Source organism: Eurytemora carolleeae, unplaced genomic scaffold (assembly GCF_000591075.1).
Source record: "Eurytemora carolleeae unplaced genomic scaffold, Eaff_2.0 scaffold1098, whole genome shotgun sequence".
Classification (NCBI taxonomy): Eukaryota; Metazoa; Arthropoda; class Copepoda; order Calanoida; family Temoridae; genus Eurytemora; species Eurytemora carolleeae.
In genome coordinates this window covers 28,737-48,685 of record NW_019397013.1, presented here as the reverse complement: position 1 = coordinate 48,685, position 19,949 = coordinate 28,737, and the positions used below count along the sequence as shown (strand labels likewise).

Below are 19,949 nucleotides of genomic sequence, written 5' to 3'. Positions count from 1 at the left end.
TATAGGTATACAGCGGTTACGAGAATTCTAACCTTCTCAATCCAACTCTCAACTTTATCAATAATTTGATTAAAGCCACAGGAATATTTTAGGAACCTTATAAAATTAAGATGAAAAGCAATTTAAATGTTTCGTTTATTGAAATCTATCTTTTGTCCCGGCGATGGCAATGGTATGAAAAATATCTCGAGATTGAAGTAAATTTTATGCGTCTTTGTAACTATTGCAAATATACTGTAACCTCTCTGCATTAAGTGGACTTTTAACGAAATTTAAAATACTCCTCAAAAAAATTTGCATATCGGATTAACATCGATACTGATTTCTTCTTTACCGGAGCAACAATGAAGAAGGGGTGTCATATCTATATTTAAAAGTGTATTTAACAGCGGGAAATTTATTTCCTCCTCTCGCTGAATTAATCTGCAAGTAACTTTTGCTTTGACGAAGGTGTAAACGGTATCTTTGTGAATCCAGATATTGACTTGAAATCACACCCACAGTCCTTTAATCAAACGCGGGTTCTGTACATGTCTTTAACGAAAAACATTTCCTGTCTGAGAGGATAGAATAACTTTGTTTAAACACTGCTAATATGTATTTCTAAAACTCAATTTAGAAATGAAAATTAAGAATTTCTAGTTTGGTTGTTAAATTACAAAATATATCCAGGATTCGAGAAGCAAGAGATAATAGCGAGGAAAGTTTTCATACATTATAAAAAAAAATCCGGATGACATAATTGAAAATATTTGATCATTGAAAAATATATATTTTTAAATTACATAGATTCTAGGCGCTTTGCGCCCCCTTCACTATTAACAATTTTAGCTTTTAAATGTTACATGCTCTCAAAGTGACAATCGTTCTCAGATTTTGGCAAATTTTCCATTTAAATTGGCGCATTTTTAAAAATAATGATTATTGACATTTTTTTTCTAGGACCAATTTTTTTTAATTTTTACAATCTATAAAGTATAAATTTTCCCTGGGGTCATGTGAGTTGCTTTAGAAAATTTGGGCCCGATCGGCTCAGCCGTTTTGAGTTTCAGGAGTATAGCGGATTTGCGTAGGTCGAAAGATAATACACAACCATTTCATCGTCTTAGTTAGAGTTTTGGATAGTTATAAATAAAACGCGGTAACTTTTAAGTATTGCGCTAACTCAACTTTATTGTAAACAAAATTTAGTTACACTTAACGTAGAAAAGATCATGGTCGTACAAAGCGAAACGTAGTATCAAGAAGAGACCTTGGAAATTAGACAATTACATTATAGAGGGTTCAATTGAAGGGTATGTCATAAAGAATGATTTTTGGACCACTGAAAACTTTTTAAGTTAACACTTCGGAACGAACAAAAGAAACCTAATTAAAATAGAAATTAAAACCTGGGCTTTAATTTATAACTTTTCTTCTTCAAACTTTTATTTATCGAAGAATATAAAAAATCAGAAACAAATCATTGATATCGGTTTAAACATATAATTTTGAGTGCGATATATTTCAGGTTTAGAAATGTTTAGAAATGTTGGAGTTTGTTTAAAGTTTTCACTTAATTTGTCAATAAGAGGAGGATGGACGAATTACAGTCTGTTCAGTCCGTGCAGTCAGTACAGTCACAAGCCTACCCATAAGCTGGAGACAGAAAAAAGGTGTAACTTTTATCTTTAATCTAATTTCTTAACTTCAAATGTTTATTAACGAATAAATACGAAGTTCAACTTATTGCATATACAAATCTGTATTAATAAGTAAGCATATGTTTTCTGTTTTTAATTGTTCAATAAACTCTTTGTTCCTTAAAAGAGACTGTCAACATATTCAAGAGACCCTCTAGAGATACATGTCTGATTCACAATGGTACTCTTGAAACCATCGTCTGTTTTCTCTCAGAAAATTGATCATTGAAAAGTGTCAAAAAAGGGATAACAAAGTTTAATGTCCAATTAGTCATTTTATTTCTCGAGGATGCGGCGGGGAAGGGTATCTCAAGATTATTATATTTAATTTAAACTTGTAATTAAATTAAATAAGTTGTATTGCTAATATTTCCACCTGAACTTAATTATAAGTTTAACCTTCTTAATTCTAGGAAAGCTGAAAAACCATGGAAGAAGAAGAAGAAGAAAAATATAGAGGAATATTTGCTGAAAGTATGTAAATTTTTAAGTCTTCTTATCTGTCTGCACAGGTTACTCGATAGCTAATCCTGCCGTTTACCGGTTCTTGGTCGAATTTACCGGGAAACTAAATTTTCGCTATAAAAGTCGACCCACTCAGATTATAATTTTATGTCCAGTCCCGTGGTTCTCCCGAATTCTCAAACAAAAATTTGAGGCAAATCAGTCCAGTGGTTCCTGAGTTATAATCAGACAAACAAACAGACAGACAAGGATTATTACTTTATTATAGACTAGCTTGGGAACCGAGCGTTACACAGCGGGGTCATAGGAAGTCCCACCGATTACCAGCGCTTTGTCGTAAGTTACGATTTTAACTATTTTTCCCGACAAAAGTAGATCCACTGAAACTAAGCTAAAAACACTGCCGTGGCTCTCCCGAGGTCCCCAATCAAAATTTGAGGCAAATCGGTCTAGGGGTTCCTGAGTTATGATCGGAAAAACAAACAGAGAAACAGAGATTACACCTTTATATATATATTATATATAGATTATTTATTATANACATACAAATACATATATATTTAAAGAATCTCAGCTAAAAAAATTTAATATATTTCAGGATTATACTTTGCGGCAATCATTAGTAGATTAATCCTGACAAATATATATATATATATATATATATATATATAGATATCCTAAAAAAATGAAACCAATTTTAGAGAAAGAAAGTTGCAGGAAAGTTTATCCGTCGAAGAATTGGAAATCAGGTGCTCAAATTATTAATATATTAAATTGTTAAATGATTAAATATAAACTCATCAATTGAGCAAAATTTTATTTATTTATTCTATTTTATTTATTGGTGAATTAAAACCATATCCTTGTAATAGTGAATTAAAACCATATCCTTGTATTGGTGAATTAAAACAATATTCTTATATTGGTGAATTAAAACCATATCCTTGTATTGGTGAATTAAAACCATATCCTTGTGTTGGTGAATTAAAACCATATCCTTATATTGGTGAATTAAAACCATATCCTTATATTGGTGAATTAAAACCATATCCTTGTATTTGAGAATTTAAAGCATATCCTTATATTGGTGATTTAAAACCATATCCTTACATTGGTGAATTAAAACCATATACCTATATTGGTGAATTAAAACCATATCCTTACATTGGTGAATTAAAACCATATACCTATATTGGTGAATTAAAACCATATTCTTATACTGGTGAATAAAAACCATATCCTTATATTGGTGAATTAAAAACATTTTCTTGAATTGGTGAAATAAAACCATAGCTTTTCTAAAGCCAATGATTCTAAACCCTGATCACTTGAAATATTAAATATCTAGCTATTTCATTAACAGTATTTTCATTGTTAAAGATAATCTAAATAAACTAGGCTTTTAGGGCGCTTCGCGCCCATCTTCTATTTAAATTGTGAACATGTTCTTTTTGTTTACATTTTAAAACAAAGAAGAAAACAATTTTGCGGATTTTCAAGAATTTAAATTTTTTTACAAAATTAAAAATCTTTAAAACACATTTTTTTAAATTTTTATCATTCATATACCTTCCATGTGGTCACGTGATGTCCCACAAAAAATTTGGGCCCGATCGGGTCAGCAGTTTTGACGTTTATTGGATGCAAACAAACAAACAGACACCCAAACAGACAAGCCAAATTTATATATAGATTGTTGAAGCAATATTTTATTTATTAATTCTGAGCTAAATTTTTTCAGTTTTCTAACCAATCTCCGTGTAAAATGAATCAGTCAATCAATTGATGTTGTAATCAATTGTGAATAATTTAAAACAGATTTTAACTTAAGAGGGTTGGCTGTGAGAGATTTAGAAATATGTCCTAAGTTTCTAGTTCCCTCCTGTTTAGGGGGACAAATCGAGATCAAACTTAATAAAGGTAAAAATACTTTCTCAGAGAAACAATATTATTTTACAAAGTTAAAAAAATAAACAAATGTTTTTCCCCAAACCATGACAAGGGGTTGTGGAAATATTAAATTCTAAGCTTGTGCCTTCGTTTTAGTTCAAATTTGACAATTCTTTCGACTATTTTTCTGTTCTTGGAAAATTTTCAATTTTTTAAAAATTATAAGATTTTAGGAATATTTTAAATCTTCACCTGTCAAAACCTTTCCTGATGTCATGTAAGGTTTCATAAAAAAAACCGGTTCAGCCGTTTTGACGTATATCGATAGAAGAAACCAATAAATAGACAAGTCTGATTTATATAAATAGATAATGCATCCAGCTGATTCTATTCTAGTTGTATCGAGTATATCCCCTGGAATAACATGGAGGAGAGGATCATTAATTACTCTTCAGTTCTCACCAGACGGAAACTTTAATGATCTAAGTATGTTTACAGCGGAGACATCTATCATTGAAATAATGAACTAAGTTTTTTTAAAGGTTTTGGAATGTTAAAAGGGAATAAAAAATAAAACTTTAAGGTTCAGGATTCATCTCTCTTTTATGAAGGGGGGGGGGAGTTGATGAAAATAGGTCAAATGCTTGGAATTTAACTCTTAATATTGTTTATTTGGCAGTGTTCAATTCACTGTGAACACTAAAAAATATTTTATTTCTGTAAAATTTATAAAATGTTATTTTGTAATGAATACCACATTTTATAAAGATAAAATCTTAAAACACATTAGATAAATTAAATAATGGTAATAAAATTACAATTTTGATGATAAAAAAGTAGAATACCCACAATAATATTGGTCCGAATAAAAATACTAATACAGATAATGAATGAAGCAACACAAATTTTTATTTAGAGAATTGGCAAGAGGTATTTGGGATTATTTCGCATAGAAGTACTCATAGTTTAAATATAAGGTACTAACTGTATATTTGTATGCAATAAACTTACTTCTTAAAAATTTCGGGTTTTTTGGGGGGACGATAATTGTATCCATCAGGCATTTTATTTCTACTTGTTTCCTAAAAAAGTAATTTTACCAAGGAGATAAATTTCAAAATTCTTGTAAGGATTTACGGAGAAAAGGGGTTGGGGGGTTGGGGTTTGAATTTGAGCAATTTCTCTTTAAACTAAAAAAATATGCTAAGAAAAAACCTTTCTTATACGTTTTTTTCTTTTTTTTCAGATTAAACAATTTATCGCCATTTGTTCTGAAGAAACTTCAGCGTGGAAATGATAGCGACGCGGGTCAACTTAGGATTGTCAAAAGAAGCGAACAGCAGATATACAAGTAGGTGTAGGGTCAGGCATCGACAAACAAACTGAACAGCAGATGTAGAAGTAGGTGTAAAGACAGGGATTGATTAAGGAACTGAACAGCACTATACAACGCGTAGAGTCAGGCATCTTTAAACGAACTGAACAGCAGATATACAAGTAGGTGTAATGATAGGGATCGTTTAAACGAACTGAACAGCATATATACAATTAGGTTTAAAAACAGGGATCGTTTAACGAACTGAACAGCAGATATACAAGTAGGTGTAAAGACAGGGATCGTTTAACGAACTGAACAGCAGATATACAAGTAGGTGTAAAGACAGGAATCGTTTAACGAACTGAACAGCATATATACAAGTAGGTGTAAAGACAGGGATCGTTTAACGAACTGAACAGCATATATACAAATAGGTGTAATGATAGGGATCGTTTAACGAACTGAACAGCATATATACAAGAAGGTGTAATGATAGAGATCGTTTAACGAACTGAACGGCAGACATAGTGAAGGTTAGATATTACACCGAATGACATTAAAACGTACTAAAAATATCCTATTCAGTTTATATTTTTGTTTCTAGAAATCAAGACTTAAGTTTGAAGGAACTTCTAAAGAGAAAAATCAAACTGAACCGTGAAACACCAATTGGAACGATCTTCAATATTCTATTCAGGGACAAACACTTCAATTTATTTCTCTGATCTTTTAATTATAAAATACAATCTTATATAGCTATTAGCTGCTACCAATCTATTTTTTTTATTAATTCTAGGCTTATTGGTCGCTGTGCAGTGTGCACCTCTGTTCTACACTATCAGATTTAAACTGTTGCTTATCAAGTCGCCATTTTTTATTGCACGCCACTTCGATCTGCATGAAACCAACATTTTTGTAGATTTTTCTGTTTAAATTGGCGGATTTTTAAAAGTTATAAATGCCGACATTTTTTCAGGCAAAATTTTCTATTTTGCCCGTCCATTATTAATCGTACCTTTGGGTAGTTAGATATTAGTTATAAATTTTCTGATTTGCTACAATTTTATGAGATGTATTTAGCACCTAAAAAAATGCTTCAAAAATGGTTTTGTCTGTTAAAGTGGCGAAGAAAAAATCTTAAAACTGGAGAAGCACAGTGAAAATATAGAAAATAATTTTGACACAAGAAACATTGAAAAGGACGAAATAATGGATAAAGAAAATTATTCTGCTAATCTGATAAATCCCGAGAAAATGAGAGATATTAATGAAGATATTGTTGAGAAAAATAACATTGAGCACACAACTATTATTTATGATAAACGGCTCTACCAAGATGGACAAAAAATGAAAGCTATTGGTAATGTTTTCCTTATTAATTTTTTTTTCATTTTGTAAAATATTTTACTTTTAGAATTGTGCAGTAGGTGTGAGCCTTTAACCCTCATACATGGACCTCCTGGAACAGGCAAGTTTTGTCTTAAAAAAACCTCAAAAATAAATCTGAAAATCTAAAAATTTTAGGAAAAACTACAACTCTTGCTGCAGCTGTGTTAAGTGCTGTTGCAAATGGAGAAAAGGTGTAAATAGACTAAATTATTGATAAATTAATTTTAAAAAGTCCTTTTGAGTCCAAGCCGATAAGTCTCTCGACCCATCTAAATACTAAGGTGTGAGCCTCAAGGGGAGGAAGCCTGATTGGACCACACATTGTTATTTACAGGGTTGGAAAAAACCCAGGCCAAATCAAGGGTATAATGCAAGGAAAGTTAATTGCGGTCGTGTATACTCTGCGTACACATTGAAACCAGTTCTCTTTGGGCAGAATTTGTAAACACGAATAGATGCATTCGTTTAGTATTCGAGGAGGTTAAAAGCATTACATTTTGATAATTTTGATAATTCACATAATAGTTTCCTATGACCAGAATATTTCATTGATTTTTTTTATGTGAAAGATGAATCCCATGTCAGGCAGTGCACTGCAGTACAAAAAATGTTTACACTTCTGAAATAACTTTCCTTGCATTAGTACCTTGGGCCAAATAGGATTTACCGAAAAATTCATATTTAACATTTATTTCAGCATAACTGAAATTCCACTAAGTTGCCCGTGGAACATAAAAAGACCTTACGTAATTCTAGAACCTTTTTATCTAATTTAGATTGTACAAGATTCTAGAACCTATTTATTTAATCTAAATTGTACATAATTCTAGAACCTTTTTAACTAATCTAGATTCTACAAGATTTTAGAACCTTTTTATTTAATCTAGATTGTACAAGATTCTAAAATCTTTTTTATTTAATCTAGATTCTACAAACTTCTAGAAGCTATTTATCTAATCTAGATTGTACAAGATTCTAGAACCTTTTTATCTAATCTAGATTGTAAAAGATCCTAGAACATTCTTATCTAATCTAGATTGTACATGATTCTAGAACCTTTTTATTCAATCTAGATTGTACAAGATTCTAGAACATTTTCATCTAATCTAGATTGTACAAGATTCTAGAACCTCTTTATCTAATTTAGAATGGGCAAGATTCTAGAACCTGTTTAGCTTATCTAGAATGTACACGTTTCTAGAACCTTTTATCAAATCTTGATTGTACATGATTCTAGAACCTTATCTAATTTAGATTGTTCTAGATTCTAGAACCTTTTTATCTAATCTAGATTGTAAAAGATTCTAGAACCTTTTATTTATTCTATGATGTTGTCTTTTATCTAAAACATATTTGTGACACAGCAAATGTGTAATCAACCTTGTTTATCTTTCAGGTTCTTGTTGTAGCACCAAGTCATGCTGCCTGTGACGCATTTACGCTTGCTTTAGCCAAACAATGGCCTAGGTTCGTTGTACAAACTTTAGACCGAAATATTGGCCCAATTTGACATTTTCCCGAATTACATTTGCCCGAAGATAGATTTGCCTGAAGATTGATTTGCCTGAAGATAAATTAGCCTGAAGATAGATTTGCCTGAAGATACATTTGCCCGAAGATAGATTTGCCCGAAGATAGATTTGCATGAAGATAGATTTGCCTGAAGATACATTTGCCTGAAGATAGATTTGCCTGAAGATAGATTTGCCTGAAGATACATTTGCCCGACGATAGATTTGGCTGAAGATAGATTTGTCTGAAGATACATTTGCCTGAAGATAGATTTGCCTGAAGATACATTTGCCTGAAGATACATTTGTCTGAAGATACATTTGCCTGAAGATACATTTGCCTGAAGATAGATTTGCCTGAAGATAGATTTGCCTGAAGATACATTTGTCTGAAGATACATTTGCCTGAAGATACATTTGCCTGAAGATACATTTGTCTGAAGATAGATTTGCCCAAAGATAAATTTGCCTGAAGATAGATTTGCCTGAAAATAGATTTGCCTGAAAATAGATTTGCCTGAAGATACATTTGCCTGAAGATACATTTGTCTGAAGATACATTTGTCTGAAGATAGATTTGCCCAAAGATAAATTTGCCTGAAGATACATTTGCTTGAAGATACATTTGCCTGAAGATAGATTTGTCTGAAGATAGATTTGCCCAAAGATACATTTGTCTGAAGAAACATTTGCTTGAAGATACATTTGCCTGAAGATAGATTTGTCTGAAGATACATTTGCCCAAAGATAAATTTGCCTGAAGATGCATTTGCCTGAAGATACATTTGCCTGAAGTACATTTGCCCTGAGATGCAATTGCCTGTTGGTACATTTACCCGAACTTTAAAATCTCAGAGCTACTTTTCAGATCTCATTACTAAAAATAAATTTCTTTAAGATTAGTTTTGAACATTTAAAGTACTAAAAAAATATTTTACAATAACATGCGGACATTATTCTATGATCTAAAATAGCAATAGCTGAAAAAAAATCATAAATGTTGGACACATGTAAAAGTGCAATTAATTAAATTATATACACAAATTCTAATTAGGTATTCTCTGCCACTTACATTATTATTAGATATAAGCAAAAAGATTATTTCTTAATGATAATTTAGTTTATTTTTATTTATTTGTTTACTGTTCAGGTCAATTGAAAAATCTTTTGTGCGACTTGGAAACAGTTTAAGGTGATTTGAAACCATAATGAATGGAAAACTTCAATTAAAGATTCATTTTTTCCCCCATAATTTTTTTCAATTCAGTGATAAAAGACTCTTAAAAGAGAGGAAAGAATGAGGTTAAGCATATTATATTTCTCAGCAGATTACATTCTCATGAACTAATATTTTGTCAACCATTAAATGTTCTAATTGTTAATCATTAATTTTTGCATTATTTTACTATCAGTTTTTATTCCAGATTTACAAGTGAGGATGTAGCCTTGTACAGTACTGACAAAATTTCACCGTCTGCTAAATTGGAGGATTTGCAGGATCAGCTGTTTCATGTCAGAAATCAACTATTGGATAACAGTTGCAAAGTTAGTCTTCTAATAAATTATTATGCTAGGACTATTGATTTACTTATTGATTAATCGTATAACTAATTGATTGATTGGAAATTGATTAAATTGCTTAAGCGTAAAACTAATTGATTGATTGTAAAACTTACCAACCTACATATTCAATAAACCTACCAACTAATCAATGAGATCAATCAACCATGTAATCAATGACTCAATAAACCAGCAATTAAGTCAATAAAGCAAACAATCTGTTAATCACCCAACTATTGGTCAATTGACCGAACAATTTGTCAATCTACCGAACAATCTGTCAATCAACTAAACAATGATTTAATAAGCCAAACAATCTATCAATCAATCAATCAACAACTCCATTAACCAGATAATCAGTCAATAAATCAAATATTCAGCAGTTAATTAACCAAACAATCAGTTCATTAACCAAACAAACACCCTAACGACCAAATAATAAAAGTCAATAAACAGAACAATCTGTTGATCAACTAAACAATTAGTCAATCAACCAACAATAAGTCAATCAACCAACAATAAGTCAATAAACCAAACAATCAGTCAATAAACCAACAATAAGTCAATCAACCAACAATAAGTCAATAACACAACAATAAGTCAATAAACCTCTAATAAGTCAATAAACCAACAATAAGTCAATAAACCTCTAATAAGTCACTAAACCAACAATAAGTTAATAAACCAAACAATCAGTCAACAAACCAAAGAATCTGTAAATCAACCAAACAATCAGTCAATAAACCAAAGAATCTGTAAATCAACCAAACAATCAGTCAACAAACCAAAGAATCTGTAAATCAACCAAACAAATAGTAAATAATCAACCAAACAATCGATCTAAAGAATTTGGTTAAATTACATAATTTTGTTTGTTTTCTTCTTAAATTTCAGCTTCCCTGTTTTAGGGGAAAGGTTCTGTGATGCTAGAAGAAAAATATTTAACAAGGAAATTATTTTTTCATTTTTAATTTATTACAAAAATTCAGATTATCAATAGAATTGGTGCTAGTTTTAATACATCCTATATTTTTGTAAACTAAACTTATAATATTCTTATTTTTAACTAGACTAGGGGTTGACGAAAAATGGAAATTAAGTTTTTAAAGCATTTAAAAAAGATTTGCTAATGGGCATACGTAGAAAATACAAGAATCTTTTTTTTTTGGAAATTTGGAATTAAAGAAAATTAAAGATTCAAATTTAATAAATATGTCCAGTCAGTGTTTACGAAATGATTATAAAGATTATCTCTGTAGAGAATATTGGACGGAGGGCAAAGAGAATGAAAAAAAAGTTATCAAATCTTCATCAGTTGTTATCACAACAATTATGCATGCAACAAGCTTAATTAAATATTTCAAGGTGACTCCATTTCCTAAATTACATTAAAAGGACTGTCCTTGTTTTTTCCTGTGACCTTCTGTTCATAGAGAAGTATGCCTAATTCACAACAGTATCTATATCCCATAATTATTTGGAAGAAATAGTCGTTTTTTTACTTGGAAAACTCTTAAAGTTTCCTCAACTTTTAAGCACAAGTCACTTTGTAAAGTAANAAATATAAAACTTAGAGACCAAAAAATAATAATAATAGAACTATAATACTTAGAGACTTGATAATAGATATATAATACTTAGAGACCAGAAAATAATACTAATAGATATATAATACTTAGAGACCAGAGAATAATAATATTAAATATATAATACTTAGAGACCAGAGAATAATAATGATAAATATATAATACATAGAGACCAGAAAATAATAATAAGACCAGAAAAAGATCAGACAAAGTTTTTAAGAGTACGACTGTTCATCGTTCTTGAGAGTTGCTAAAATATATCTCAATAAAATTAACTAAAATTTGATAAGAAACTGAAAGAATTTTACTTAATTCTTATTTCAGTTGAACTATTTTAATTGAAATAGATATATTTTAAACTAACTTGAGAATCCAGCGTTGCCCAAGGGTACTCATATCCTGCTGTTTACCCGCACTTGGTTTTAAATTATGACTTTAGCTATTTTTCCCCATAAAAGTAAACCCACTCAACTTAAAATATCAAAACTATGCTAAGAACATTCCCGTGGTTCCCCCGAGGTCCCCAATCAAAATTTGAGGCAAATCGGTCCAGGGGTTCCTAAGTTATGATCGGACAAACAAACAATCAATCAGACAAACAGAGATTACAACTTTATTGATTTCAGGAAAAAGAATTTGATTTATTTGTTATTGACGAGGCTGGGTTTACGCCAGGTAATTGAAAAATATTATAAATTAATAAAACTGTGAATTTGTTAAGTTGTTATTGTCAACCATCTTTAATTAAAGAAATGTCGTAAAGTATTTTGTATTTTTCAACTTAGAAAATTTCCTTTGGGTTTAAGATGTGGCAAGTAGTGCGTCGATAACACTCTGATTGATTTGATTTGATAATTTTAGCTAGAAGCACCCTGTCCTTGATATACTTTTATATATTTAGCTAGTAGCACCCTGCCCTTGATATACTTTTATATATTTAGCTAGTAGCACCCTGCTCTTGATAAACATTTATATATTTAGCTATTATCACCCTGCCCCTGATAAACATTTATATATTTAGCTAGTAGCACCCTGCACCCTGCCCCTGATAAACATTTATATATTTAGCTAGTAGCACCCTGTCTTTGATATACTTTTATATATTTAGCTAGTAGCACCCTGCCCTTTATCTACATTTATATATTTAGCTAGTAGCACCCTGCCCCTGATTTACATTTATATATTTAGCTATTAGCACCCTGCCCTTTATCTACATTTATATATTTAGTTAGGAGCACCCTGCCCTTGATATACTTTTACAAAATTAGCTAGTAGCACCCTGTCCTTGATATCCTTTTATATATTTAGGTATCAACACCCTGCTCTTGATTTGCATTTATATATTTAGCTATTAACACCCTGCCCTTGATATGCATTTATATATTTAGCTAGGTAGCACCCTGCCCTTAATATACATTTATATATTTAGCTAGTAGCACCCTGTCTTTTATATACTTTTATATATTTAGCTATCAGCACCCTGCCTTTGATATACATTTATATATTTAGCTAGGAGCACCCTGTCCTTTATATACATTTACATATTTAGCTAGTAGCACCCTGCCCTTGATATACTTTTATATTTAGCTAGTAGCACCCTGCCTTTGATATACTTTACTTTATATATTTAGCTAGTAGCACCCTGTCCTCGATATACTTTTATATATTTAGCTAGTAGCACCCTTTCCTTGATATAACTTTATATATTTAGCTAGTAGCACCCTGTCCTCGATATACTTTTATATATTTAGCTAGTAGCACCCTGCCCTTGATATAAATTTACATATTTAGCTAGTAGCACCCTGTTCTTGATATACTTTTATATATTTAGCTAGTAGCACCCTGCCCTTGATATACATTTATATATTTAGCTAGTAACACCCTGTCCTTGATATAAATTTATATATTTAGCTAGCAGCACCCTGCCCTTGATATACTTTTATATATTTAGCTAGTAGCACCCTGCCCTTGATATCCTTTTATATGTTTAGCTAGTAGCACCCTGCCCCTGATATACTTTTATATATTTAGCTAGTAGCACCCTGCTCCTGATATCCTTTTATATATTTAGCTAGTAGCACCCTGCCCCTGATATACTTTTATATATTTAGCTATTAACACCCTGCCCTTTATATCCTTTTATATATTTAGCTAGTAGCATCCTGCCCTTGATATACTTTTATATATTTAGCTAGTAGCACCCTGCCCCTGATATCCTGGGCTCCTCGTCTTCTTCTTGCAGGAGATCATCATCAACTCCCTCCAGTAGTTCTTACCCAGGAGGCTAAGCTATTGGGGTTAGATATTAGGTATCTCACCCTAAAACTTTTAATTGAGTTAGAGCTAAACTAAAAATAGTAACTCGGTATTCTTAATGGGAACCTTTGAATTCAGCAGTTTATCGCATTTGATCGCAAGAAAACAATAAAATAGAGAAATTATTGGCCGTTTGTTCCACTCAGTATTAATCCTGACTTCTAATTGGTTGAGGTGGGAATTATCTGGACCTTTTATTGGTCGAATTTTCGAACTTTAACCAATGAGTTAATATAAAACTGTAGGAAGGGGGTTATTTTTGCAGGACATTCTTATTTGTTGATCTATTGTTTGATTGATTGATTTTATTTAGTTTGTTTGAGATGCTGGCCGGAAAGATGAAAGATCAAATCTGTATGCTGGAGACTCAGTACAGGAACATTATACTTATTTATTCATTTTTACAATATTCGTTCCTAGATTCAGATAACATTCTATCTCCTTAAGACTTAATACCTTAATTCTTGTCCTATGATAGGTAGCTGTTGGGTACACAGCTGTCACTTTGACAGCCAGTCCCCGGAAGGGACCTAAGGGACACGGCATAATTAATTTGTGCTCCTGTCGGGCAGGAGGCTTGGACTTCAAACTGCTATCTGCACTATGGTTTACTTTGGGTTCCCTTTCAGATCTACACTTGATTTGGATTTAATTGTCTGAGAATCATGTCGATTTGACACATTTTTTAAAGGATTTGGTCAACTTTTTCAAAACACTTAAAATACCAACCCCACATACAATACAATCAGAGTTTTAAAAGAATAAGTGATATTATTATTACGCATTAGTATTCTCTTCTTTGTTGAATATTAATTTCAAAGAGTAATGTGCGGTTGTAGATCGCATAATATGATCGCTGGCTGGAGCAGTCAACATTTTTATAAGAACAGGTAAATCAGACTTTGAAGTAGGTGTGCGACATTTTTATATACGGAGTCGTTTAACTAGAAAACTTGTTTATTTAAAACATTACTGATACACGCTTCAATGTACATAATTTCGAATAATGCAAATCATAATTTATATTTTCATATGTTTGGAAACGTTTTTTTTACCGGAGCCTAACCCTGATTTCCTTGATCTGTGATGATGACTGATCTCTTTATTGATTTATTTATTTTTTAGATATTTTTCTTGTCCAAGCTTTTGTGAAGTGTTGATAAATTGCATTAGTTTTATTTATCAATAATCATCATATCTTCTCTTAGGTGCAATATGGCAGTTTTTTTAAAGCTTTTTAAATCTCAATTTTCATGGGTTAATGATACAGGGTGTCTCACGAAGTATGATAGTTGATAGGTAAATATCGCCTTTGATCTTTGAAACTTTTTGCGGCATTGATTCGTCAGCTTTGTTTTACAAGTAAAGTTCTTGAATTAACAATTACAAACTTCCACTAGTCTTAGCATTTATGAAATGTGGTCTGCCTCTTCAGTGCTTTCAAAATTACCTGAGTCACATTTACAAAATTTTAGTTTCATTCAAGAATTTAAAATATTAAAGAGATTCATTTTATCTTGGAGAATTTTGAACTGCAGACCACATTTTGGAAATGCCAGGACTAGAGGAAAATATTGATTATTGCTTTACTGAAGAAGGATGACGACTAATTGCCGTAAAATAGTTCAAATATCATAGACGTTCTTCAAGTCGTCTCTTAACTGTAATGTTTTGTGGAACACCCTGGTATATTGTTTGATAAAGTTTTTCAACTTCTCAAAAAATTTCAAATTCCAGGTTGATCAATTTTAGTACTTCTTCTAAGACAACCTTTTAGTTGAATCTTATACTTTTGTTTAGATTAGTGTCCGCTGATATTGTGTCAAAGATTCTTGTCCAAGATCTCATCAAGCTTTCAAATAAAAGGAACGCATTCAAAACTCTGGATTTGAATTGAAATATGTATTATCAGACTTAGAGATTATAGAAACAATGATAGCCAGAATAGTGTGGAATATTTAGACGACATTGCAAATTTCTTGGTTTTTTTCAATCTGTGACCCAATTGTCTTTTTCATTGTTCTCCAATCTGGGTAACTTCTTTACACATTTTCATTTAAAAAACCACAATAACCAGAAAATTGTGGCATGAATATGTCTTAGTTCTCCATTTTACATTAGATAAGTCGCTAAAAAAAGTGTTGCAATTGTTGTAACTTTTGCACTTTTAAAGAATTTTAAAAAATTTAACTGAAAGAAAAAAGAAGACGACGAGAATTTCACGGTCTCGCTGTACATCTAGGGTCGGTATTGGTTTAAACCTTGAAGGGTTTGTCTAATAATTGAGTTATGTGTAAGTTTCCAATTAAAATTAGAAGAAATAAGAGAAAAAAAAAAACAAAACAAAAAACATGAGAACTGAATTAATTGTTATCAGACCGTGAACACACTAAAATAATGTTTTTGAGTTGCTAAATTTAGTTATTCAAGAGGAAATATTCTAACTGCAAGTCCTTTATTACTTCTAGACACTTCAGGTTAGTTGTATATTGTAAAATTAGTGTTTGTTTACGCAATTTTTAATAAAAATACGCGAATCATAAATGGTCAAAGTATCAAAAGTTACAATAAAAAATGCTGGGAAAGAATTTTCTTTAAAACTGTTGTCTTCTTCACGGCATTTTTTGGTTTTGAAATTGTTTATACAAGAAGTACCTTTTAAACCTTTATTATTAGCAATGATTAATTTTTCTTTCTAAAAGGTGTAGAGTTCCGTTTTGTCTCTGACGCATAAATGCACAATCGAATTTTAGAAGGAATCGCAGTTGAAAATGATGAATTTTTAGAGAGAAAAAATATAGATATCTCATTCATTATTGAACAGTCAAAGCTGATAAGGGCGCCGTTGTGAATCTGACATCCCACGTTATAAATGGGTAATCACTTGAATTTACGTCTACAGTCCCTTTAACAATTAAAACGAGAATTATGATTTCACATTTCTTTTCTCTAGGATTGGATTGGACTGAGGAGGCCGAAGATGAAGAATCAATCAGGTTTTATCATTTTCAAAAAAAAATGTATTTTATTGACGTGAAAGTAAAATCAATTGTAAAAAGAAGTGTTCTAAAATTAAATTTTGCCTAGCACACTGAAACTGTCGCAATAGCAAAAATCGTAGCAGAGCAATTGGTTAAAACTATTGGAGATTTTTTACTCAAATCCGTGAATTATTCTTATTTTCTAGTAACCCAGACGAGGCCGTGTTAGTGGCAGAACTAGTAGAGAAATATTTACAGATGGGTGTTTTACAGTCAGATATTGGAGTCATAGCACCTTACTGGTCACAAATATCGTTAATCAGGTCAAATATTGGTAATTAGGTAAAATATCGTTTATCAGGTCAAATATTGTTAATCAGATCAAATATCGTTTATCAGGTCAAATATTGTTAATCAGGTCAAATATTGTTGATCAGGTCAAATATTGTTGATCAGGTCAAATATTGTTAATCAGGTCAAATATCGTTAATCAGGTAAAATATTGTTAATCAGGTCAAATATCATTTATCAGGTCAAATATTGTTAATCAGGTAAAATATTGTTAATCAGGTCAAATATCGTTTATCAGGTCAAATATTGTTAATCAGGTCAAATATTGTTGATCAGGTCAAATATTGTTGATCAGGTCAAATATCGTTAATCAGGTCAAATATCGTTAATCAGGTAAAATATTGTTAATCAGGTCAAATATCGTTAATCGGGTCAAATATCGTTAATCAGGTCAATAATGTTAATCAGGTAGAATATTGTTAATCAGGTCAAATATCGTTAATGTGGTCAAATATTGTTAATCAGATCAAATATCGTTAATCAGATCAAATATAGTTTATCAGGTCAAATATTGTTAATCAGGTCAAATATCATTTATCAGGTCAAATATCGTTTATCAGGTCAAATATTGTTAATCAGGTCAAATATCATTTATCAGGTCAAATATCGTTTATCAGGTTAAATATTGTTAATCAGGTCAAATATCGTTTATCAGGTCAAATATTGCTTATCGGTTCAAATATCGTTTATCAAGTTAAATATTGTTCATCAGGTCAAATATCGTTTATCAGGTCAAATATTGCTAATCAGGTCAAATATCGTTAATCAGGTCAAAAATTGTTAATTAGGTCAAATATTGATAGGGGATATTTATGGGAGTAGAGTCATCCTTGCTCAAATTGAAAAGCGCAAAATAATTTTGGAAGTAAATTTGGACTTAGCAAATAAATACTTTTTAGGGAAACCTCAAGTTATGGTGTGTAGCGTATAAACAAAATATAATTGAAAATTTGTATTTAGATGTTTAATGTATCATTTTAATCCCACTGTCGTTTTCTGCTATCCTTTTCAGAAATGTACTAAAATTTAACCATTTGGGCAGAATTATGTGTTTTAACATTTTTTTTGACTAGAGAGAAACCTGAGGCCCAATTTAAAGAATTTGAGCCGCGGCTTAAATTTTAATACTAAAGTTGTGACCAATTAGAAACTAGTCCAGAGCACGAGTTTGACTCATCGTGGACCGTTCATTTCCTGCTCAAATCTACAGGGTGTCCCAATAAACATGAGAATTTATAGACAACTTTTACATTTTCTTATATTTGAACAACATTATTTCGTGAATACTGATATTGCAGTAATTCAATTCAAAAAAGAAATATAGAATGCTTCTAGTCTTGGATATTTACAATGTGGTTTGTAATTATTATACCTTCAAGGTTGTTTGGAATTAACTTTTGTTCAGGGATCAACAGTTGGTTGTTGAATGAAAACCTGACATTTCCGTCAACTTTCTAAATACAAATAAAATTGACCAGCTAATGTGGAAACCTACAACCTTTTTTATTAACCGTCGGATCCCTTGGATATTTTTTATCTATTGGCTAATTAACGACGATTTTAATAGTCTTATAATTCTCAAGTTTATCGTCATTGATAAAGAAATTCAATTTTTATTAATTATTATATTTGTCAGGAGACTGCAGTACACTAAGATCTGACCCTGGGCTGAAAAGTCTATTAGAATACTGTGATCAGCTAGATAATGGAAGAATGGGAGTAGAGGAGTTCTATTCTCTTCTAGATAATTCATCTCCTGCATTACACTGAGTAGTCTGCTAGAATACTGTGATCAGCTAGATAATGGAAGAATGGGAGTAGAGGAGTTCTATTCTCTTCTTGATAATTCATCTCCTGCATTACACTGAGTAGTCTGCTAGAATACTGTGATCAGCTAGATAATGGAAGAATGGGAGTAGAGGAGTTCTATTCCCTTCTAGATAATTCATCTCCTGCATTACACTGAGTAGTCTGCTAGAATATTGTGATCAGCTAGATAATGGAAGGATGGGAGTAGAGGAGTTCTATTCTCTTCTAGATAATTCATCTCCTGCATTACACTGAGTAGTCTGCTAGAGTACTGTGATAATCTAGATTGTGGAAGGATGGGAGTAGAGGAGTTCTATTCTTTTCTTGATAATTCATCTCCTGCATTACACTGAGTAGTCTGCTAGAGTACTGTGATAATCTAGATGGTGGAAGGATGGGAGTAGAGGAGTTCTATTCTCTTCTAGATAATTCATCTCCTACATTACACTGAGTAGTCTGCTAGACTACTGTGATAATCTAGATGGTGGAAGGATGGGAGTAGAGGAGTTCTATTCTCTTCTAGATAATTCATCTCCTGCATTACATTGAGTAGTCTGCTAGAGTACTGTGATAATCTAGATGGTGGAAGGATGGGAGTAGAGGAGTTTAAAATTCGATGAAGGTGATGGACCAAACCTCTATAGAGTAGAAGAGTTCTATTCTCTTCTAGATAATTCATCTTCTGCATTACACTGAGATCTGATGATTGATTGATTGAAATGCTAGATGGTAGAAGGATGATAGTAGAAGAGTTCTATTTTCTTCTTGATAATTTAGCTCCTGCATTACGTAAATATCTATTCTTGGACTGAATAATAATCTGCTAGAATACTGTGATCAGCTGGATGGTAGAAGGACGAGATTAGAAGAGATCTATTCTGTTCTTGATGATTTGTTTTGATTTGATTTTTCCAATGTATTTCTAATTAAAATTTTAGCTTGGTTGTCTGTGTTTTCCAGACACCTCAGGCCTGATTGGCTGAGACTCACAAGTCTTCCTACACTTTAACAACTAATATATTAGGTTTTTCGGATTTATAAAATTGAACAAAAATCTGATGATTGTATGTTGTTAATTGACACACACCCCG

At 31.5% G+C, this 19,949-nt stretch overlaps 1 protein-coding gene across 1 annotated transcript; it reads left to right on the top strand.

The window, feature by feature from the left end:
* The first annotated feature begins 11 nt into the window (after window positions 1-11).
* Window positions 12-18,140, top strand: LOC111711109 (DNA-binding protein SMUBP-2). Its single transcript, XM_023485359.1, has 24 exons — window positions 12-81; window positions 673-700; window positions 2,849-2,896; window positions 3,979-4,067; window positions 4,434-4,523; window positions 4,954-5,014; window positions 5,284-5,388; window positions 5,960-6,052; window positions 6,477-6,715; window positions 6,770-6,823; window positions 6,880-6,935; window positions 8,141-8,211; window positions 9,406-9,447; window positions 9,680-9,800; window positions 10,724-10,764; window positions 11,075-11,180; window positions 12,028-12,076; window positions 13,593-13,710; window positions 14,031-14,093; window positions 14,557-14,607; window positions 15,518-15,583; window positions 16,148-16,194; window positions 16,671-16,713; window positions 16,905-18,140. The coding sequence occupies exons 9-24, from the start codon at window positions 6,565-6,567 to the stop codon at window positions 17,038-17,040; spliced, it is 1,215 nt and encodes a 404-aa protein (XP_023341127.1). The 5' UTR covers window positions 12-81; window positions 673-700; window positions 2,849-2,896; window positions 3,979-4,067; window positions 4,434-4,523; window positions 4,954-5,014; window positions 5,284-5,388; window positions 5,960-6,052; window positions 6,477-6,564; the 3' UTR covers window positions 17,041-18,140.
* The last annotated feature ends 1,809 nt before the right edge of the window (window positions 18,141-19,949 follow it).

Coding starts and splice junctions, on each gene's coding strand:
- LOC111711109 (XM_023485359.1), top strand. CDS start 6,565: ATGGATAAAGAAAATTATTCTGCTAATCTGATAAATCCCGAGAAAATG. Junction 6,716..6,769: donor ACAAAAAATGAAAGCTATTG/GTAATGTTTTCC, acceptor TTTTACTTTTAG/AATTGTGCAGTAGGTGTGAG. Junction 12,077..13,592: donor CGAGGCTGGGTTTACGCCAG/GTAATTGAAAAA, acceptor TTATATATTTAG/CTAGTAGCACCCTGCCCCTG.